Raw genomic sequence first — 22,810 nt, 5'->3', positions numbered from 1 at the left:
CTGAAATGAAATTAACAGTGTGGATTAATAGCAAGTGCTTCTTAATTGCGATGAAAATAATTGTTTTCAATCTGACTGTGGTAACATCTAATGAGGGAATCCGTTGCACCGAGTTTAATAAGGATGAGTCGAACGGTTCTATATTGTCTTCTCTGGAGACATGACATGTATTGTTTTGAAAAAGGTTACTTATAAATGTACGCAATACAATTTTATTCGTACAGTATTTATTTCTGACAATGAAGTGAAGTGTCGGTTCACTATCTAACAACAATAGTACAGTATTTTATTCACCCTTATGCAACTGGTTGCTTATTATTTCGTTACATACAGCAGTACAAATACGCGACCTGAGGAATGATGTCTAGTTGTGTGTTAAGGCAACGCCCTGTAGCTTCGAAGCTATCATAGATACAGTCATCACAACACTCTAAGATATGCGTATTCTCGAAGTCGTTTCCTATTTATGCTATAAATAAACTATAGTGAGGCAGTCTTTCTCAGAGGAAGGAATGGAATTGGGTTTTAAGGTTTCATCGATGACAGGTGAGCAGCTGATGAGCACAACCTCTGACTTGACTAAGATAGGGCGACGGGGGGAGGGGGGCGGGAAAGGAAACTAGTCATGTGCTATGTGCTCTGCTCTGATAATGAAACATTTTGATGTTTGCGTTATTCGATGTGGGGAAAAGACATTCTGGAATACTCTTAAGAATACAGAACTACAGGTGAATTAAACAATGTCTACATTACGTACACATTTATGTTTGATTTACTTATTCTGTTAGGTATGTATCTATTCTGCGCTACACTACCGTGAAGTCTATATAATACGTGTGATAGGATGACTCGGTGACTAAGTGCACCACCAAATGTGAAGCTCTAAGTTGCAACTGAAAGGTGGAGGGTCAGCTGGCCTTCTGCTTGGATGCCCCCGTGGAGGCCCTCGGCAGGAGGGAGGCGGCCTTCCGCAGGAGCAGCCAGAGCAGGCCGAGCGCGGCGGCCGCCGCCCCCACCACGGAGGCGGCGACGTCGAGCAGCAGGAGCTGGTGCCAGGGCAGGTCCAGGGAGGCGGGGCGCAGGTGCGGCGCCCCCCGGTGCCTCAGCACGTACTCCAGCCAGTAGACCGCCTCCTCCAGCGGCGGCCGCGGCCGGTCCCGGAACAGCACCGCCAGCTGTCGAGCACGCTCCCTGTACCTGCAGCACAGTATTTGCGTCGGTACCAGGATTAGTAGCACTAGTTGGGAGCTCCGACGTTAGGCGCGTAATGAGGCCCCATTGGAACATGGCTGCCGAGGAGGGGAAGGAAGCCAGTGTGCACTCCGTGTGCATTCCGGGGGGAGGCATTGCGGATGTGGAAAGGGGGGGGGGGGGGGTTCCAGATGCGACGAGGAATACAGGGTGCAGCCAACTGCAGGTGGTGGCTCGGGACGTGTGTTACTTTGGATCGGAGCAGATTCTATCTGGTTTCGGGCGGATAGCGGAAATGGTAAAGACCATCTTGCTTGCGAGAGTAAGGCGGACCTCACCGTCTGCAGCATCGTCGATAGAACCGACTGTGGTACTTTGGTGCAGAACCGAGTGGAGGGTCTGAATCAGAGGCTCAGGCAGTTCTGTGACCGTATAGGCTACAGGTTCCTTGACTTGTGCCATCGGGTGGTGGGTTGTGGGTTCCGTTTGATAGGTCAGGAGCTCAATGCACACAAGAAGCGGCTACACGGGGAACGGGGGCTATGTGGAAGGGACTGAGCGGTTTTTTAGGTTAGAGAGTCTCAGGAAACCACAGACAGGGCGTCCGTCTAAAAGGGGGCAGGTAAAACACAGTAAGGTAGTTGTAGAAACAGTCGGTATTGTAGTTGTAAATTGTCGTAGCTGTGTTGGGAAAGATCCAGAGCTCCAAGCCCTAATAGAAAACAGTGAAGCTGGAATGGGTACGGAAAGCTGACTAAAGCTGGAAATTTTTTCAAACGACATAAAAATGTTCAGAAGGGATAGATTAAATACTGATGGTGATGGAGTATTTATTGCTGTCAGAAGTAATTTACCTTGTAGTGAAGTTCAAGTAGATAGTTCATGCTAAATAGTATGGGTAGAGGTTATACCTGACAATCGGACTAAATTATTAACGAACGCACCGCAGTCGTTTCTCCAGTTCCCCGAGGGCAGCACAGTTCGCTTCAGAGTTGATCGCTGCACCGTGAGGGAGGACACCAGGCAGAGTGACCTCTCCAGAGTCTCAGGAGGCCGTCGCAGTGGTTTCGCCTCCTGTCAGGCGCCGAGGACCCCAGTGCACACACATCTTTGTGCACCCACACTGTGTCGGCACTACCGACAGAGACGTCCAGTTGAGGAGCGAGGTGATCCGTCCATCACATCGAATGGCGGCGTCTTCACGCTCCAACACTGCAGGAGTCATAGCCGCGTACGGCCGGCCGCCACGCGAGAGATCGGATAGATTTGCGCGATCTTATTACAATAATGACAGACTACTCGCCCGACGACTCACATGCTTTTGTTCACTGCCAGTTCTCCGTAGACATTCTGCATGCGCCTATGAATATCTGGGTGCTCTGACATTTTGTCAAAAGAAAAAAAACTCGACGACAGCTGTGTGTCTGGAATGCGACATTTTGAAGGCTATTTGGTGTGCCGTGACCTATCCGAACTTCGTGGAACTATATAGGCTGAGGCGGCAACACTCCACGATGTACCACAAAAAATTCCACATCTTTTCAACCGACACTGGCCGAGAAAAATACGTGTTGCGTTACTTACTGAACGCCCCTCATACACCAGAATCTTGCCCCCTGTGTTAGTTCACTTCCCACCCATTCATCCATTCATCTACACCTGTTTCGAGCAGTCGCTTATTTACCAGAAGGAAACATATTCACCAACAACGTTTTATACATTGCAGGACGTCTGTTTTAACCTGTATTTTAAAGTAGTCTTGTAGGTTGTAAAAATTCTTAAACGCTGAAGTGCACTGTAATGGGCTCAGTTCTATGTTGAGGAATGCAATTGCTTGTGTCTTCAAATATTTACACAAAACAACAACCGTAGACAAACAAACAAGAAAGGTGCACAATACTATTACTGATCATGGCTTTATTACTTACTACCACCTGAAAAGATGCCGTTAGCCCTTTTTTGCAAGGCTTTTTCACATTAGTATTTTTACAAGCTCGTCTACTATTGTGATTTCTACCAGGAACTATGCTCACTTTAATTAACGTAAGGTGTCAAATGCCATTTGAAAAGTTTCCTTACAGCCTCACTACTCTGTTATCCACCTGCAACAAGCGTCACCAATCTATCCCCGCCATCTGAATATAAAAACACCTTCAATGGGACTTGTTCTTTCTTGAAACCCATCGCAGCTACCGTCGAAGATATTCCGTCCATGATAAACTCCCGATAACAAATCACCTCCTGCTCTAGCATCTGAATAAACTCCACTCCCCACCCTTTTCCTAGAAATATTTTAACCGCATGTAGCCTTTTGTTCTCCTATTTACACACTTCCAATCAATAAGGACGAACTACTTCTTCCTTTGTAGCTTACAGCAACATTCGCTATACCAACTCTTCTACTGGTCAGCAGGTATGTCCTTATGATATGTTCTACCTAAACTACTATATTCTCTTTGCGTGATTGCTACGGTTAAGCCACCAAGACAAGCAGACTCGCTACAGTAAGACAAATTGCTTTAATGGTCCTCCATCCAGCTCTTCAATGTTCACAAATACCCACAGCTACTCTTCTTTAACAATTTCACATTACAGTGTATATCTGGCTACAATGAAACGCACGAAATCTGGGACAACAACCAACGGATAAACTAGTCACCACTACAGTATCTGTAATTTTGGACTGCACTCTGACAGGAAAGCAACATCGCTACTTATCCAACGGAAGCATACGATAGGTCAAAAATGCTAAAAGGCCGGAACTCGAGATTAAATCCTCTGCCCAACATGAATGTCTACAAAAGCGATATCCAACATAGCCTTAAATTTTCTAACTTCGCTTGAATTTCGATTCCTTCCAAATTTTATCACTTTTGCAAGTCTGACAATTATGCTCTGTGTGTCGCCTTTCGCATTCGCCTGCCGTGTCTCGTATACATTACTGGTTGTTGATTAAATTCCGTTTCCTCTTTAGTTTCCCAGCTTATATTTATAAATAGTAAACATATTAAACTTGATAGTAGATGATCATTCGAAACAAAAAAGTTAAGCAAACAAGTTCTCTAAGAGGCATACCTTAAGAACTATGAGCAATTCTTGATGTTCGATACTGTGAAACAAATGTCTTCTACTGCAAGCTCTTTGCTTTTCATGTTTTGGGAAGTGGTAGTATTGACAAAACAAGAAAAATCCAGTAAATATGTGGCCTAAAATGCATGCCTTAGAAGTTATTAACATTTGTTCATTCAAAGTAGCGAAGATGAACAAGTGCTCATAGGTGTTAAGGTATGCGTTTTTCTTGTTTTGGTCCATGCTACCATTCCCCAAAATATGGAAGGCAAAGAGCTTGCAGCAGGAGAGATTTGTGTCACAGTATCGAAGATCAAGGGCTGCTCACAGGTCTTAACGAATGCGTTTTAGAGCCTGTGTTGACTTGACTTATTTGTTTCGAATGGACATTGCTGTTATATCGCAGAATTGTGACCATCACTTCTGAAATACCCTATTTATGTCTTTCTCTTCACCTTTCCACTGTCTACATTTTGTATCAAGACAACTGATTCCTGATACAAAAATTCGCTGAGAGATCTATCGTTCCACCCATCTACAGTCGCTTAGTACCCTGTCCATTCCCTAAATACAGAAGCAGCTATCCAAAGTCACCTACTGGTTTGTTAAATGAAACCCCCACGTACCACTCATATAACTCTCCCAACCGAGCAACATCGAGCTCGTAATATCGATATTATTTTCCTTGCCTCACAACCATCCATTTACTCAATTCGTTCAACTAGGAGAAAACTTATCAATCACCGGCACCACTCAGCCCATTTGTCTGAACAGGGGACAGAACCATCGTCCACATTCAACATATTTTATTTCTTTTAACCCCTCATTTTTATAGCTTTACAAATAAAACAAAACTATTGGCACTATTTCACTCATTATTTTGTGTGTGTTGGTCATTCAGCTCTCCCACATAGGGCAGAACTAAATGACTAAAACACACACACACACACACACACACACACACGCACACACACGAACCAATTGAAAAGTGACAGTGTAGATCATCTGCTGAAGAAAGACCAATTTATTTTTCCACTTTATTTGTTTGTATCTGTTGATGTTTGTTTCACACACTATCGACTTAAAAGTTAAATGGTTTCAGCTTCAGGCTACTGGACAAATATGAATTAATCAAGACCCACATACTTGTACTATCTCCCATAAGCCTCTAGCGTACACTTCTGACATGCAGATACCAACTTTATTGGGAAACAGCCAGAACATTGTGATCAGCGACGCGATGTCGATATAGACCGGTGGAGACGATAGCAGCGTCACGAGGAGAGGAATGACTGCCAGCCAGCCAGACGGAGTATCAGTGAACGTGCTGGCCGTGTGCAGACGGCGGGCGATCTATCTGAGCAGATTGTGGAGGCCCGGAGGCTCAGCACGAGCATTTCGGGAACTGCGCGACTTGTCGGCTGTTGGAGGACGTTGGCGCAGTGGCAGAGCGTCGCACGGCCTGACGAATCCCGATACCTTCTGTACCGTACCGATGGGAGGGCGCTGATCCGTCGTCTTGCAGGGCAACAGCTCCTCGACATATGTACTGGGGACGGAGACTAACTGGCGGCGGCTCCATTACGCTCTTGGAAAGTCATGTGGGCAACCACAGGTGAAGTGGAGGCACCGTGGCGGCCAAGGAGTATCGGAAACTGGTTGCAGATCACATACGCGATCATGTTTCCCGACGGCAGTGGCACTGTTCAACAAGATAGTGAACCATGTCACTAGGCCAGGAGTGGTTCGAAGAACACAGTGGCTAATTCCAACTGATGTGCTGGCCTCCCACTTCGCCAGATATGAACCCAATCGAACACATCTGGGATATGATCGTATGAGGCACGAGAGCTCATCGTCCAGCTCCCCGGAATTTGGGGCAATCAGGTGACTGATGTGCGCAGATGTGATGCCAGCTCCCTCAAGCGACCTGCCAAGCGAGGCCCCGTAGCCTCCAATCCACTACGCGTCGCCACTGTTATCCGTGCCAAAGGTTGACATGTCAGCTATTACGCAGGTGGTCACAATGTTGTGGCCCATCAGTGCACAAAACTACACTGTTGGCCCTTCAGCATGAAGTGGCAGGAACGACAGTACATGACGATGTTATGTTACTGTGTGCCATGTTAGACATTCGCCTTTCTTACTCGAGGCATAAAGCAATCTTCTCACAAAAAGACAACATTCGTGTGCGATTTACGAATGAGAAACCTTATACAGTATAAACAACATAGATGATCTTACTGCTAACTAAGTTGTGCGGCTGCGATGAGATGCTGATAATTAGCATATCCAAGCATGTAATACACAACACGTCTTATAACGTTCATTATATTAAGCCGCGTTTTTACTAGCCCCAGCAGTGTATGATGTTTTGACAAGTGATCTGTACTGGATCGATGCAAGGGTAAAATAGCAGAACAGATCAAGAGGACAGCGTTTACTGGCAGTGAATAGATGACATTAGAAAACGCACAGAAAATATAAGTGCGTATGACTGAAGATTCTAATGTAAAGAGAAGTTAAGAGGAAGAGTACATCTAGCAGTGCATTACTTCTGCAGCTATTTTAAATTTCTAGTGAGAAATAGCCTCTGCAAGGTCAATGGCAGATTCTTGCAAGTTCGCGTCTCGGGAATTAGTTCTTATAGTTAGAGACTGCTAAGTAGGCGCGAACTGGCTGCCCTTGCCGAAGTGTAGCGCTGTAGCAGTTAGGGGGCTTCTCCAACTAAATGCTCAAAATAGTTTTTCGGAGAAAACATTTAGAACAATTTCGGGCGGTGTTTTATGCCTACCATTGGCTTTAAACAAGCTTTGTTTGAACCTTTCAGCAACTGCATCATCGGGAAGGGGGGTTGAGGGAGGAGGCGGTCGGTAAACGGAACCAATTATTAAATTATTCTAGTTGTCAAATAAAACCTCTACCCATACTAACTGAAAGAAATTATTTGTTTCTTTTGCAGTACGGGATAAACTACTTCTACGAGCAGCAAACTCACCACCACCAACTGCATTTAGTGTATCCTTTCTGCATACAGTTAGGTCCTTTGTAAAAAGTTGGGCTTGATTTATCTCCGCTTTTAGACAGCTTTCAGTGCCTACAACGATTTGAGTTTTAGTGATTTCTGTTAGCGCTTAGAGCTGTCCTTTGTCTGGATTGCAGCCTCTGGGACTGAAGCCCTTTTTCTACTTTCCCAGTACCCTCTGACGTCGAAAACCAGTACGTCCAGCCACACAGCCCCAGTACCCGTGTAGCCACCTGATATGTGTGATATGCCCCAGACCTATTAAACAGCTAAGCTAAAATGGAGGCAAAACATGAGCAAACTGATCAAGAACCTCAGTTCAGAATGCTATCCCCTTTCAGCCATCTCATACGCTGTTGATCTAACGAGGTGTGTCAGAAATGCAATGAAACTGATTTTTTATCAACAACATTTTAAATTTTTTTGAAGCAAAGTATTGTCCCCTTCAAAGTAGTTCCTTTCGGCAGTTATACAACGGAGGAGTCGTTGCTCCCAATCTTGATAGCAGCACTGAAAGGCTTCAACTGATAGGTTGTGCCAGTGTACATTTGTGCTCTTGATACGGAGTGCTGCCCATAGGCCTGCTTCAACTTTTAAAAGACCACACTCACAGATTCCCCATGTTTAACAGAAAACCTGTTGGCATAGCGTTGTTCTAAATTACGCTGTTCCATTTTCGTAACAGACAACGAAAGCATAACTTCAGTGATGGCTCTCTCAGAAGTCACGTGATGGTTGTACTGAACTGAAACTCGGACTGAGTGTCTGGAAGGGATGAAAACACTGGCCTACACAAGTGGAACAACACAGCATTTCCAGATCGCTAGCATTGCTGTCTGTCTCATTACTGTTCTCACATACATCGTAAAGACAAGAGTTTTGGCTTATGTTAGTTCTCTTGACTCTCCGTTGTCTTGTGCGAATATCAGGCCGGCGGCTGTGGCCGAGCGGTTCTAGGCGCTTCAGAACAGAAACGCGCGACCGCTACGGTCGCAGGATCGAATCCTGCCTTGGGCATGGATGTGTGTGATGTCCTTAGATTAGTTAGGTTTAAGTAGTTCTAAGTTCTAGGGGACTGATGACCTCAGACTTTATGTCCCATAGTGCTCAGAGACATTTTGTGCGAATATCCTGTAGGGCAGTGCACCTGTAGTAAATGCAGTGAGTTTTCAACAGAAAAAATATTGTGTAAAGTAGATCACCATACATGTTCTAGAAGACTTTTTAAGAATCTTGGAACTCTTACAATAGAATTCACAATACATTTACTGGTTAATGGTTCATAACAAAACTGTTTCAGCTTAACTGTGATGTACAAAGTCACAATACAAGATCAAAACTTTTAATTTTCGAGCAGGCTTTGCCTCACTGTGCGGAGTCCAAGAAGACGTTATGAACTGTAACGTATCAACGAAGCACGTTTTGGGTCTTGTTGCGAAATTACAGATGCAAAGCGTCTTTTGAATAATCCAGTATACTTTGATTAAAGTAACGCAACCGATGCACTTGATACAATGTCTCCAGGGGGCGCTAGTGGTCGTAAATGTTATGGCCGCAGCAGCGCAAGAGCTAAGGATCAATTTTATGTCTTCAAGAATCTAAAATTTTTATGTTTCGCTTGTAAACCGTATAATGTTGTTATATATTTGAACATTTTATTCTGTAAGAGAAAACAATTGTAAGAACATGTATTGTGAGAGTGAGATGGATTGAAAAGATTTATTTTATACAGAGTCATAGTTTTAAAGTATGCATTTTGATGTAAAGACATGAGGTGTCAGTCATGTTACTGTGGTTTGGCTGAAGAACTTGCAGTTTAATGGCAGCAGCCTGATTAAATTTCGAAATTATAATTACAAGTGCTTACATCAGTAATTTCAAAGTCATAATCGTAAGCAGATGTTTATCTGGTAGCTATGTAATTTCCTCGCAAGCTCGAAACATGTATATTATCCATAAGCTGTAAACAGTGAAACTAACTACAGGTCAATATAGTTTTACTTCCTCAGGAACTTTCTTATCGGAATTGTAATAATGCCATTTGTGAAGAAGAATTTTGTTCTATTCTTATCTTGTCATTCACATAGAACTTTTACAGCGTATCGAGGAAAATTTGAGTATGTCATGTTTTTGAAGGTAATATAAAAGTTGTTTAGGGTTGTTTTGAGAAGAAATGTGGTGAGTTGCCGTAATATAAGAGGAAGGACGACATATCACGACTGAGAAAACAAGTACTGGGAAGAGCAGGTACTGTTATTGTGTCTAAACCATTATTATTTTGACATCTCTAAAATAACGGTTAAATGTGGATGACTTCAACATTTTCTGAAGTGAATCGGAAGGAAAGTGTAACTAAATTTTCAAATCTATCGCTTTGATTTCAAAACAATTTTGTTTTTTCATTGTTCATGAGAGAGTAGTTTTATGGATGGGACATTAAGTACACTGAGTTTATAAAGTGTTATACTTGCTGATATAGCTGAGTGTTTGCATTCAGTGCTAGAACAGGTAGATTAGACAAGGCAGCCGTTTAGTCTTCAAATAACTCTTCAATGTACTTTTAGTGATCAGGTACTGTGTTGCATCCAAGTCATACTTGTGCTAATAATAAATGTTAATGGTTATGTGGAAAACGACCGTTTTTCTTTTTGAAATTTAGGATGTAAGTTGAGTTGAGGTTATATTCTTAAAACTGATTTTAGTCAAAGGTAGCATTACAATAATTACTCTGGTTCTGTGAGTGGCCACGAGGTGTTATTAATGCCACACACTCCAGTTAACTGTTTATGCTATGAACTATGACTGAACTAAATTTTCTAACTCATTAACTTAGTGTGTGGCAAAGTAATATCATCTACAATTATTTTCCTGCCCTTGTTTGTACATAAGTCATGTTCATTTTAATAATTATAATAGTGATGAAATAACATATAATTATTTATAATCTTCTGTAATACACTACATGTTTACGATTTGGTGCTATTGCAGTACTCTGACAATAAAATATCCAGTAAGCTTCCATTCAACATAAAAGCACAAAATTGGGAGTCACTGTCAGTGCAGAAGAAAATTAAAATCATGCTACATTATGTACTCTTTCGACAAATTTTCTGAAAATCTAGATATGCGGCCACTAGGTAGTATGTAGTTTTCAGCCATATATCATTATACCCTTATGGAAAGTAACTGTGAAATTCAAAAAGCTTCACAAGAGTGTATTTTTTGGTCAATAACTAAAATACTTGCAGACACACTAATATTTTGAGAAGTTCTTAAATTTAATTTACATTGGTGAGGTTGGCTATGAGCTAAGTAAAGTTTGCCGCTTTTCCTAGGGGCAAAAGCAAGAGGACATCAGGGGTGCTGGTGCAGTTTGTTAGTGCAGGTTTCCTATGTCAGGGGCAGGTATGCACTCAGGGGCAAACCTATTTTCTCATTTGATTGACAGGTACTTAACCTATTATTCTCCTTTGATTGATAGGTACTTAACCTATTGTTCTCCTTTGATTGACAGGTACTTAAGCTATTGTCCCGCTAAAAGGAAGCTTCCTTTTGATTGACAGGTCCTTAATCTATTGTTCTGCTAAAAGGATCCTTCCTTTTGACTGACAGGCACTTAACCTATTGTTCCCCCACCCATTCCCCCACCCCACCCCCTCCCCCTCACTGATACAGGTACACTTTCAGGTCTGAGGTATTGGAATAGCCTCCCTCACTCATATCAGTTTGGTTGACTACTTAATTAAATTAATAAATTAATTAACATCTCCACTTCTGGTAAACCTCCCTCCCCTCCCACCCTCCCTCCCAGTAATTGGTGGGAAAAAGACTTAGTTGGTCGATCATTTGGAGGGAATTCGATTGTAGTGTATGGAATACTGTTTAAACAATTTAGACATGGTGTGCAATATTGTTTATTTAAACAATTTAGGGGATTCAAGGCAGTGTATGGAATATATGGAAATTGGTGGAGTGGAAGGATCTCATAACAGGAAATTCAAGGGTATATTGTTTATTTATAAAAAATTCAATTTCTCTTGCTCATCATTCTCTGCTGTTTGGAAACATGTAGGTCTTGTTGGAAGTAATTACATTGGGCAAACATGTTGCATAACCTAGTGTATGGCACTGTACTCTGGGCATCTTAACCTAATGTGGGGACCTTTGTCGGCACTTAACCTATTGTTCTGGTAAGTGATTTTCCATGTCACCTTTATTTCCTTAAACTATTGTAATGCCTTTGATACCAAATTAAAAAAGTCCTCATTTTCTGGTATGGTTTTCGAATTTCAAATGATTTTGAACGCCCTTTCATACTGGACACCTGAGAAATTCCTGTTGAAGTATGTGTTCACTTAGGCACCATTGTTGGCACGATGACACATGGCTGCAGTGTGGGTCCAGCACCGAGAGATAATCCATTGCTTACCAGCACAGGGTGTATTGCTCCTAGCGATCCTAATAGGACAGCCCGTTCATCACTGAATTTACCTGTCAAACTGCTGTTGCTGCCGGTGTGAAAGCACTGTTCACCATGTATTTCTGCAGACGAGACTTTCAGTGCCAAAATTATTTTGCACAGATCGCTACATTGACAGTTAAACCCTGCAAAAGTTGTCTATGGATCATCGAATACATATTAGACTCTCAAGTATATTGGGAGCCAGTAACACAGTTACCAGAGTAACTGCAATTAAAGATTATGATTGCTACTACAGTTTAACACCAGTCGAGGTACAGGTAATGTCTTCTCTTGACGGCTGTGGCCCTGGAATGAACTTCAGTACCTATAGCACACATAATTTCCCATGTAAAAATCTCTCCCATACCTTGTGGTGAACCTATACATCTCTCACAATAGGAGACACACTCATCTTCTCTGATTATGCCACAACATAAGGCACAGTAACTTTACACTGCAACATAGCGCATTTCAGACAAACAGTGCAGTTATCTTTTATATTTATACAGTGTGTGAAAAAATTATGGTACGCCTACACTCACACCGGCTACATGTCTCGATTCTCGTCAGTCCTAGGAAATTATCTGACAAAGTCTTTGAATCAGCGCTTGTGGAAGATGCTACACCCTGCCAAGATTCTCTCAAACAAATGTTATGAAGGATAGGCATCCGGCACTATGTGCGATAATGAATAACGCACCTGAGGACATAATGCTTGGAAAGACATCACTGATGTGGGTTGATGTACTGTAATACACATCACTATAGATAGAACAACTAGGAAAATGCGAAAGTATGCTTAGGGGTGCCGATGAGGGGAAGTATTGTTAGAGCTGTACTGCCCATCCTGTTGAAGACGCACGTTGCCATATTACAAAATGAATCTGTCACCATATATGTTCTTATATACTCCTCAATGCGTTGAAATCACAATTCACCATGTCCAATCTCTTCTTCCATTATGACTAGACATACATAATTCTTTTTTGTTTTTATGTAAATAGTAGGTTGATTACTTGTCACAAACGTATGTTGGAATGTAAGCCACAGTACATTTACCTTCAAGCAGCAGCATGTGCACCGGCAATTAAACCTTGTAAAGTGGCCTACACATTGTCAAATGCGGAAAGACTCTTACTCAATTACACTGCTCTGCCACTGAGGACATGAACTTGAATATTAGAGCGTGAAACCCATCTCCAATCCAGCAATATATCACGATGTACTGTGTCGATGTAGTAAACATACAATTCGTATCCTGCACCATACAAAAATTGCCCCTGTTACATCATTCTTATAGCTATCGACCACCAGACACTCGTACATATACTGCAAAGACTGACAGCACCGTATATACTCCTCGCAGCAGTAGATATTTTTCCAGTAGCCAATGGTTGCATGTCATCCACTCCCTCAGCACAAACGCGTTACTGTTTCTGGTCTGGATCTGCTTGCTTCCTTGCTTGCTTTTCTACACCCATCTCTAGACTCTGGGATTTTACTTCTCGACATCAAGCACACAGCAGTATCCTACCGATAGCTCGTGCAACATATTTCCGAAGATTGTAAATTATTCTTCTACAAACCCCAAACTTTAGCGAGGTGGAGAATGCTGTAAACAACTAACAATAAAATTATCTCATCTACGAAAACCTATATTTGATAACTCGAAAAAAATAGAGTAAACTGATATTTCCATTCGCTAATACTGATGTCGGTGATGTAACAGATTCCACATCATCTCCACAATTTACAAAGTCAAATAACGTGTTTCTCATGTCTAGGGAACCAGCATACATGTCTTCCACCTGCTAGATGCTCACACCACAATTGATGTTCTCTCAACTAAATAAAGACGCGAAATGTGAAGAAGCAGTCGACAGAACAATTTACATAGGAATAATGGCCAAGCGCAAACACACGTCCATATTGAATCTTTTCAAATTTCTATGCGATCACGAAAGCTGTCCAACACATACTAAGTATCAGTTCGCTATTCAGACGCCTAGAGGACTACATGGTTAATTCAGCTACATTCCTACACTCTAACAGGCCTTTCCATTCGGACAGCTCCTGCCATTAATGGGAAACGTAAATCATTCTCGTCACCAGCGCAGCATGCTAAGCACACATAGCATCCTAGAAACCCAGTGACATATATGTTTTATCATTGTACTTACAATTAAATGTTATGATTGCAGTCTCAATTGAACGACATTCGACAATGAGTGAAGTATCTCAAATACACTCTGCTACGATTGTGGCTCTGGAAACAGAAATATCTGAACCATTCGTATGACCTGATATACTCTTCCCTTTGCTGTCACACTATTCCACGTCAAATCCATACCTTCCTTTGCACATGTCTGAACACAAAGACATACTTTATAAGCCTGATGCCCAACGCAAACCTATGACACATCCCCTAATACTAAGTATAACATTACGTCAATCACTGATTGCCGGCAATACGAAATAATACTGACCGAAATTACAAGCTGTCAGATGTTAAAAAATATAACCATATTACCATCACAAGAGGTCTTGGTTCTACAGATGCACACAAGTATCCATGTTAAAAGGTATACTGTCTCTATAAAACGAGGTATGACATTACCTTGGAATGAATTGGCTTTTCCAGACAAATACCGAGATGGTGATCATAGGAGTGTATATTATCAGATCAGCAATCCGGTTACACGTAGCCCATGATGCAACTTCGTGATAAAATCGCTGAATGTTGAAAGTGATTCGGCTAAGGGACATGGCATGAAACCGGTATTTGCAACTCCCTCACGCCGCTATATATTTCTCCAGTATCTGTCATTTATTCTGTCTTGATACCATGTCAGAGGTTCAGTGACATATGCACTGAGTTATAGGCGATGACTGATTGAGAAGGATCACAAACAGTAGATGTTGTGCTGATTGAAATCGTAAGAAATATACACTAGCTTTTCAGATCTCTAGTGTATCTTTATCCACTAGAAATGATGTCTATGGTTTGGAATCAAGTACCTCCATTCAAGCACATACCTGCGTTGGATCCTATGGAGATGTCCTTTGATGACTACAGCCACTAGTGAATCATATTTCTGACACTCTCATATCTCGAAATGAGCCACCTTTCTCGAACCTATCTCCTACAGGAAAATTCCAACATGGTTTTAGGTAGCTCCTATGCATCTTGAAGCTACCCTTCAGACTCTGTGCTACCATCCATGCAGCTTTGCGCATGTGATTGATCCAATGTAAGTCGGAACTGAGAAGAAATCGGAGAAAGCTGTATCTACCAACATCTGCAACCCGTTTAGAAACAGGCGAAGCTGAGTTACTGCGACAGAACTGTGTTTTGACCATTCGATGGAAATGAAGCCTGCTCCTGCAACACGAGGCAGTATAAAAGACAGTGTGGGAACTGTGGGAAGGATGTGGATTTTGCTACTGCATTGTGGTGCTTCTCCAAATTACAAGCAGGTACTACAGATCCACATCCCTCAGGGCCCATTCACGTCTATCACCCCAACATTCTATCATTGTTATTCTTTTACATCCACCAGAGGAAAAATTACGAACTACAAAAGCTCCACTAACTTCATCCGATAGAGAACTCGATAAGACTTTTACTGTATCTCTCTCCTCCCATTATCGAAAACAAAACCACATGCATGCCAGCTTCGAGCATATGTGACAATCCTATTAAATATACAGGTATTGATCCACTGCACAGACTAGTTTAAAGTTTCATCACCTATACTGTAGGAAGATGACCATATCCCACAGACTATACTGTAAGTCGCAAGATATCCTGTGTCATTGCTTGAAACATTGTTTTTTTTTTTCCTGCTGTAACACGCTTTGTACACTGCCATACATTTTGTTTTTCCGTCACGACTTTGAGGTCTGTCTCAGGTTCTAAACTGGCATTAACACGTTCTGATCCATTGCCTCTCGTAGAAATCTAGACGTTGCATGGTGTAAATCATGCTGTTTCTGCGCCTACCCTAAAACTCCGCACACACTGGATGATTTTAAACAAAAGACAGTAACAACATAAGAAAACTGGAAGAATTTGGCAGATGGCATTGTAGAGAGTCTCCAAATTGCTCTCCGGATGTGACTGACGACCTCTACATTTAAACTCATCTGTCACAGTGACGGAACAGCTGATGGCTCCACATTTCATTTTGACTGATTCCTCATATTGCAGTCTTGTACGCGATCACTGTTTCGGTGCTATCCGTCCCCAGAAGGTGTTGCCCCTCCACCAAAACTCTTTCTCCAACTCAAACAAGCGATGTCAGTCAATCATTATGTGATAACCAACAGTGTACCAGCGGATGGATGGGATGGAAAAGACACCCCCAATGTACTGAAATAATAAGCATTACAAGTGATAGTGTGACAAAGAAGAATGCGCCAGAAATGGCATTCAAAAGCATGTGAAATAACTAATTACTTGATTTGGTACTTTAAGGAAATGAGGGTGACATGTAAAACCAGTTAACAGAAGAATAGGCTAAGTGCCGACAAAGGCCCAAACATTAGGTTAAGACATCCAGAATACAGTGCCGAACATTAGGTTATGCAACATGTTTGCCCCCATGTAATTACGTCTTACAAGACCTACATGTTTCCACACAGCACAGAATGATGAGCAATAGGAAACCAACCTCCACAAACAGATTTTTTTTATAAATAAACAATGTACCCATGAATTTCCTGTTACGAATCCTTCCTACCCATCAACTTCCATACATTTCATACACTGCCGTGAATCCCCTAAATTGTTTAAATAAAAATATTGCACATAATGTCTAAATTGTTTATACAGTATTCCATACACTACAATCGAATTCCCTCCAAATGATCGATGAGCTAAGTCTTTTTCCCTCCAATTTCTGGGAGGGAGCGTGGGAGGGGAGGAGGGTTTACCAGAAGGGGAGAGGTTAATTAATTGATCAGTTTAATAAAGTAGTCAACCAAACTGAGAAGAGGGAGAGAGGCTATTCCAATAACTCAGACCTGAAAGTGTACCTGCATCAGCGAGGGGGAGGGGGTTGGGGAACTATAAGTTAAGTGCCTGCCAATCAAAAGGAAGTATCCTTTTAACAGAACAACAGGTTAAGTACCTGTCAATCAAAGGAGAACAATAGGTTAAGTGCGTGTCAAACAATTTGCACCTGAGTGCATACATGTCCCTGATGTAGGCAACCTGCACTAACAAACTGCACCAGCATCCCTGTTTCCCTCCTACTGGCAGAGAGGTAAGGAACATGGTCACTGTGGGGTTAACAGAAGTGAGAGTGGGGAATGTTTTATCATATGTCTTCCAATGCTGACAACTCATGAGCGTGCACATCTAGGACTTGTCACCTGCTGTATTATGAATATCAAATGGATGTATCATGGATTCATGAATGCGAATTATAGAGACAGTCATCTCCAAATGTGTTGCATCTTTGTAGCAAGTAATATGAAATAAAATTTCGGCTGTTTTAATATGATGCAGTGAGTAAAGGAAAAACGACATTGACAACATTTACTAGACGTTACATTGATTGCGTCGCCAATGACCGTGCTTCAGTGGTACCACTGGTTCTCATCAGATCACTAAAGTTAAGAGCTGTCTGGTTGGGCTAGCACTTGGATAGGTAATCATCTGGTATGCCAAATGCTTTTGGCAAGTGGGGTGCACTCAGCCCTTGTGAGGCAAACTGAGGAGCCACTTGACTGAGAAGTAGCGACTCCAGTCTCAGAAACTGACATATGGCCAGGAGAGTGGTGTGCTGACCACATGCCCCTTCACATCTGCATCCAGTGACGCCTATTGGCTGAGGATGACACGGCGACCATTTGGTTTGAGAGGAGGTACTTTGATTGCATCTCATATTGAAGTTACCATAGTTAGTTAACAAAGGACACTAATTTATGCAGATTGCCAATTAATATTGAGATCGGTAGAAGAAGGTGTGGTAGAGTGGCCACAGTGAGAAAGGTGGCCGTTGCAAGCTTCCTGCCCTGAACAGTGTTGCTGCCTGCCGTGGAGTGGTCAGGGTAATTCTGATACATGTTGCCATCACTGTCAGTGAGACTGAGGTAGGAAGCTTGTTCTGTTATTTAAACATATTTGTATTTGTGGGCAACGGCCTTGCCGCATTGGATACACTGGTTCCCATGAGATCACCGAAGTTAACTGCTGTTGGGCATAGTTAGCACTTGGATGGGCGACCATCCAACTGCCATGCGCTGTTGCCATTTTTCAGGCTGCACTCAGCCTCGTGATGCCAATTGAGGAGCTACTCAACCGACTAGTAGCGACGTCGGTCAAGAATACTATCATAACGACTGGGAGAGCGGTGTGCTGACCCCACGCCCCTCCCAACTGCATCCTCCCTTGAGGATGACACGGCGGTCGGATGGTCCCGGTAGGCCAATCATGGCCTGAAGACGGAGTATTAAAAGTTTGTTTTTCAGTCGTCTGATGTGAGATGAACCGTTCAGTGTAGCCGTGCAGTCTAAGGTGCCTTGCCACGGTTCACCCGGCTGCACTATCGTAGGTTTGAGTCCCCCCTCAGGCGTGTGTGTGTGTGGGGGGGGATCCTTGGCGTAAGTTAGATTAAGTAGTGTGCGTAAGCCTAGGGACTGATCACCTCAGCAGTTTGGGCCCATAGGAACTTACCACAAATTTTCAAAACTTCGAAATGTAAGATAAGTTATTTATATCATTCTTGTTACTTCACTTGTATGGAAAGCAATAACGTGTTACAATCATTGTTTAAACAACGTCTTATGGCCTAGAAATGTAGTTCCTTGTTATTTATTTGAGTCTGATAGTTTGTTTTGTGGATCACTAATGACGACCTGACACCCAGTTGGGAAAAGTAACCACACTACTTGTCGGGAAAAGTAGCCAAGATGTTGACCCTAATAAGTGTAAGTTACTTCCAAAACACATGCAGAACACAACAGATAAAACTGACTTCCAAAACCCTTTGCAACAGTGTCTGCTTAGATACTGTCACTGTGTAAACCTTCTCAAAAATGTAAGCATTTTCAACATATTATTTTCTTTTTCGGTTTAAGATGCTTGGTGTGTCACCTTATAATCGTGGATTCATATTGTGTAAGTGCTTCCTTCGCCTAACTATGCCGCCTGAGGTGGCTCTCAAGCGAAGAACTCTGACGACCACTGATCTAGATTCACCAGCTGAAATGTTCTGTTAGCTACATGGTAGCTAGTAATGTTTGCTATAAAGTTTTTCGACAAGAAATACGACCCAGTATATCCAGAGGTATGACACAAATTATGATTCGGAGCGAAAAGGTCTAGTAAACATGGGCTGCAAAACGTATACCTCAAGAGCTGTGAGCACTCCATCTTCGATCCTGTGAAACAAATCTCTTCTACTGCAACTTCTTTGCTTTTCATATTTTGGGAGGTGGTGGGACGGATCACAAGAAGAAAAAAAGAGTGCAGTAAACATGTGCTCTAAAATGCATAATTTAAGAGTTATGAGCATTTTTTCAGCAGAACAGATGTGTTTCACAGTAGAAAAGAAAAACCACAGCTCACACATGGTAAGATATGCGCTTCAGATCCCATGATTCCTAGAAATTTTTTCTTGCAGCCTCTCAAAATAGAGAAAGCAAAGAAGAATTTGGAGAAGAAGAAATATGTTCACCAGTACCTAAGATAAAGAATTGCTCCATAGCACTTGAGATATGCATTTTACTGTAGTACTGGTTGTCACGCATGCCTATATAGAAAATCGCCCCTCTGGTGAATGCAGAGATTGTAGAAGGGTCGTGTAGAAGGGTCCTCGTTCGGATCCTGTGGTGCGTGTGAAACGTTTCCAGGTTCAAATATAGAAATCCTGGACTTGACGTTCTAGTATAGGCGGACATTTCCCATAAAATCCTGACTACCTAGTTTAAAAAGAAATAGAGTCAGTTGGGTATTTTCAGTATGTTACTGATAATGAATTCAAGTAGGTAAAACGACGAGGGCTAGTAGAAATCCTTGGGTGACAGAAGAAATATTGAATTTAATTGACGAAAGGAGAAAATATAAAAACGCAGTAAATGAAGCAGGCAAAAAGGAATACAAACGTCTCAAAAATGAGATCGACAGGAAGTGTCAAATGGCTAAGCAGGCATGGCTAGACGACAAATGTAAGGATGTAGAGACTTATCTCACTAGGGGTAAGATAGATACTGCCTATAGGAAAATTAAAGATACCTTTGGAGAAAAGAGAACCACTTGTATGAATATCAAGAGCTCAGATGGAAACCCAGTTCTAAGCAAAAAGGGAAAGCAGAAAGGTGGGAGGAGTATATAGAGGGTCTATACAAGGGCGATGTACTTGAGGGCAATGTTATAGAAATGGAAGAGGCTGTAGATGAAGATGAAATGGGAGATACGATACTGCGTGAAAAGTTTGATAGAGCACTGAAAGACCTAAGTCGAAACAAGACCCCAGGAGTACACAACATTCCATTAGAACTACTTTCAACCTTGGGAGAGCCAGTCCTGACAAAACTCTACCATTTGGTGAGCAAGATGTATGAGACAGGCGAAACACATTCAGACTTCAAGAAGAATATTATAATTCCAATCCCAAAGAAAGCAGGCTTTGACAGATGTGAAAATTACTGAACTCTCAGTTTAATAAGTCACGGCTGCAAAATACTAATGCGAATTCTTTACAGACGAATGGAAAAACTGGTAGATGCCGACCTCTGGGAAGATCAGTTTGGATTCCGGAGAAATATGGGAATACGTGAAGCAATACAGGCCCTGCGACGTATTTTAGAAGCTAGATGAAGAAAAGGCACACCTACGTTTCTAGCATTTGTAGACTTACAGAAAGCTTTTGACAATGTTGACTGGAATACTCTCTTTCAAATTGTGAAGGTGGCAGGTGTAAAATACAGGGAGCGAATGGCTATTTACAATTTGTACAGAAACCAGATGGCAGTTATAAGAGTCGAGGGACATGAAAGGGAAGCAGTGGTTGGGAAGGGAGTGAGACAGGGTTGTAGCCTCTCCCTGATGTTGTTCAATCTGTATATGGAGCAAGCAATAAAGGAAACAAAAGAAAAGTTCGGAGTAGGTATTAGAGGCCATGAAGAAGAAGTAAAAACTTTGAGGTTCGCCGTTGACATTGTAATTCTGTCAGAGAAAGCAAAGGACTTGGAAGAGCAGTTGAATGGAATGGACAGTGTCTTGAAGGGAGGTTATAAGATGAACATCGACAAAAGTAAAACGAGAATAATGGAATATAGTCGAAGTAAGTCGGGCGATGCTGGGGGAGTTGGATTGGGAAATGAGACACTTGAAGTATTAAAGGAGGTTTGCTATATGAGGAGCAAAATAACTGATGATGGTCGAAGTAGAGAGGATATAAAATGTAGACTGGCAATGGCAAGGAAAGCGTTTTTGAAGAAGAGACATTTGTTAACATAAAGTATAGATTTAAGTGTCAGGAAGTCATTTCTGAAAGTATTTGTATGGAGTGTAGCCATGTATGGAAGTGAAACATGGACGATAAATAGTTTGGAGAAGAAGAGAATAGAAGCTTTCGAAATGTGATGCTACAGAAGAATGCTGAAGATTTGATGGATAGATCACATAACTAATGAAGAGGTACTGAATAGAATTGGGGAGGAGTTTGTGGCAAAAGTTGACTAGAAGAAGGGATCGGTTGGTAGGACATGTTCTGAGGCATCAGGGGATCACCAATTTAGTATTGGACGGCACAGTGGAGGGTAAAAATCGTAGAGGGAGACCAAGGGATAAATACACTAAGCAGTTTCAGAAGGATGTAGGCTGCAGTACGTACTGTGAGATGAAGAAGCTTGCACAGGATATAGTAGCATGGAGAGCTGCATCAAACCAGTCTCAGGTCTGAAGACCACAACAACAACAACAACAGTGAACATGTTTTTTGAGAGATCGACCTTAAATATACATAAACTATAGATAGGAAATTACGATAGCAAATAAGTGCTCAGATGTCTGCGTTGCTCAGTCTTCTTTCTAAGATAATCTTCTTTCGAAATAACTGGAAGAAATATCTAGTCTTCTGGGACGGTAAACGTAAAGATATTCAATAATTTCTTTATTTCAATTACACATATAATGTAGCATGGAGAGCTGCATCAAACGAGTCTCAGGTCTGAAGACCACAACAACAACAACAACAAAAGTGAACATGTTTTTTGAGAGATCGACCTTAAATATACTTAAACTATAGATAGGAAATTACGATAGCAAATAAGTGCTCAGATGTCTGCATTGCTCAGTCTTCTTTCTAAGATAATCTTCTTTCGAAATAACTGGAAGAAATATCTAGTCTTCTGGGACGGTAAACGAAAAGATATTCAATAATTTCTTTATTTCAATTACACATATAATGAAATAAGAAAAATCTGAATTTAGGTATTAATATTTTTCATTTTTCGTGGAAATCATTTCATGGAACTCTTGAGAGGATAGTTTGAAATTACACAACAACATCATCTTTGTGACTGTGTCGGCGTACAATTTATTGCTTTCCTCTCTCCGCTGGGCATTTACGAAAGAGAACACTTATTCAACGTTGGCATAATGAATGACGTGGAATGTCAAAGTAATATTCCGACAATTTCAATAAATTAGCATAAAAATTGTTTATTACACAGTGATTTGAAATAAATTGTCTATTTCTACAACCTTTTAATTCGAATCTGTTTCGTGAAATTTTATCTCTAATCAGCGAATTTATTGGCTTCCAAGTTGACATTTATAGTCTCTGCTGTTTGTTTCCAGATTGGGACATCAGCTAATGGAATCCATTGAAAAAGCTTTAATTTGCTGCTAAATTCAGATGCCCAGCCCTAAAAGTAAGCCCATGCAGTGTCGACGCCGCGGCTGCAGGACGCAAAATACGTTAGTTTTACCATGGAAGTTATGTTTACTTCAGCGTCGACAACTCGTTACTGGTCTTGTATTTGAGAAGCGATAATTCTGAAATCGTGTGTCGTGTCTCGAGAAAAACAACCACCCACCTCATGGTGGT

General features: G+C 41.8%; 1 protein-coding gene across 2 annotated transcripts in view; it reads right to left on the bottom strand.

The window, feature by feature from the left end:
• Window positions 1–210: 210 nt before the first annotated feature.
• Window positions 211–22,810, bottom strand: part of LOC126271890 (UDP-glucosyltransferase 2-like) — a 108,290-nt gene continuing 85,690 nt past the window's right edge. For both annotated transcript variants that reach the window (XM_049974269.1, XM_049974270.1), the window contains one exon: window positions 211–1,197. In XM_049974269.1, coding sequence (XP_049830226.1) covers window positions 909–1,197 — 289 coding nt within the window. In that variant the 3' untranslated portion in view covers window positions 211–908. The remainder of the gene's footprint in view (window positions 1,198–22,810) is intronic.

This window comes from Schistocerca gregaria, chromosome 5 (assembly GCF_023897955.1).
Source record: "Schistocerca gregaria isolate iqSchGreg1 chromosome 5, iqSchGreg1.2, whole genome shotgun sequence".
In the NCBI taxonomy this organism is placed as follows: domain Eukaryota; kingdom Metazoa; phylum Arthropoda; class Insecta; order Orthoptera; family Acrididae; genus Schistocerca; species Schistocerca gregaria.
Note: the sequence above shows the minus strand (reverse complement) of the source record. Positions and strands in the feature narration are given on the sequence as shown.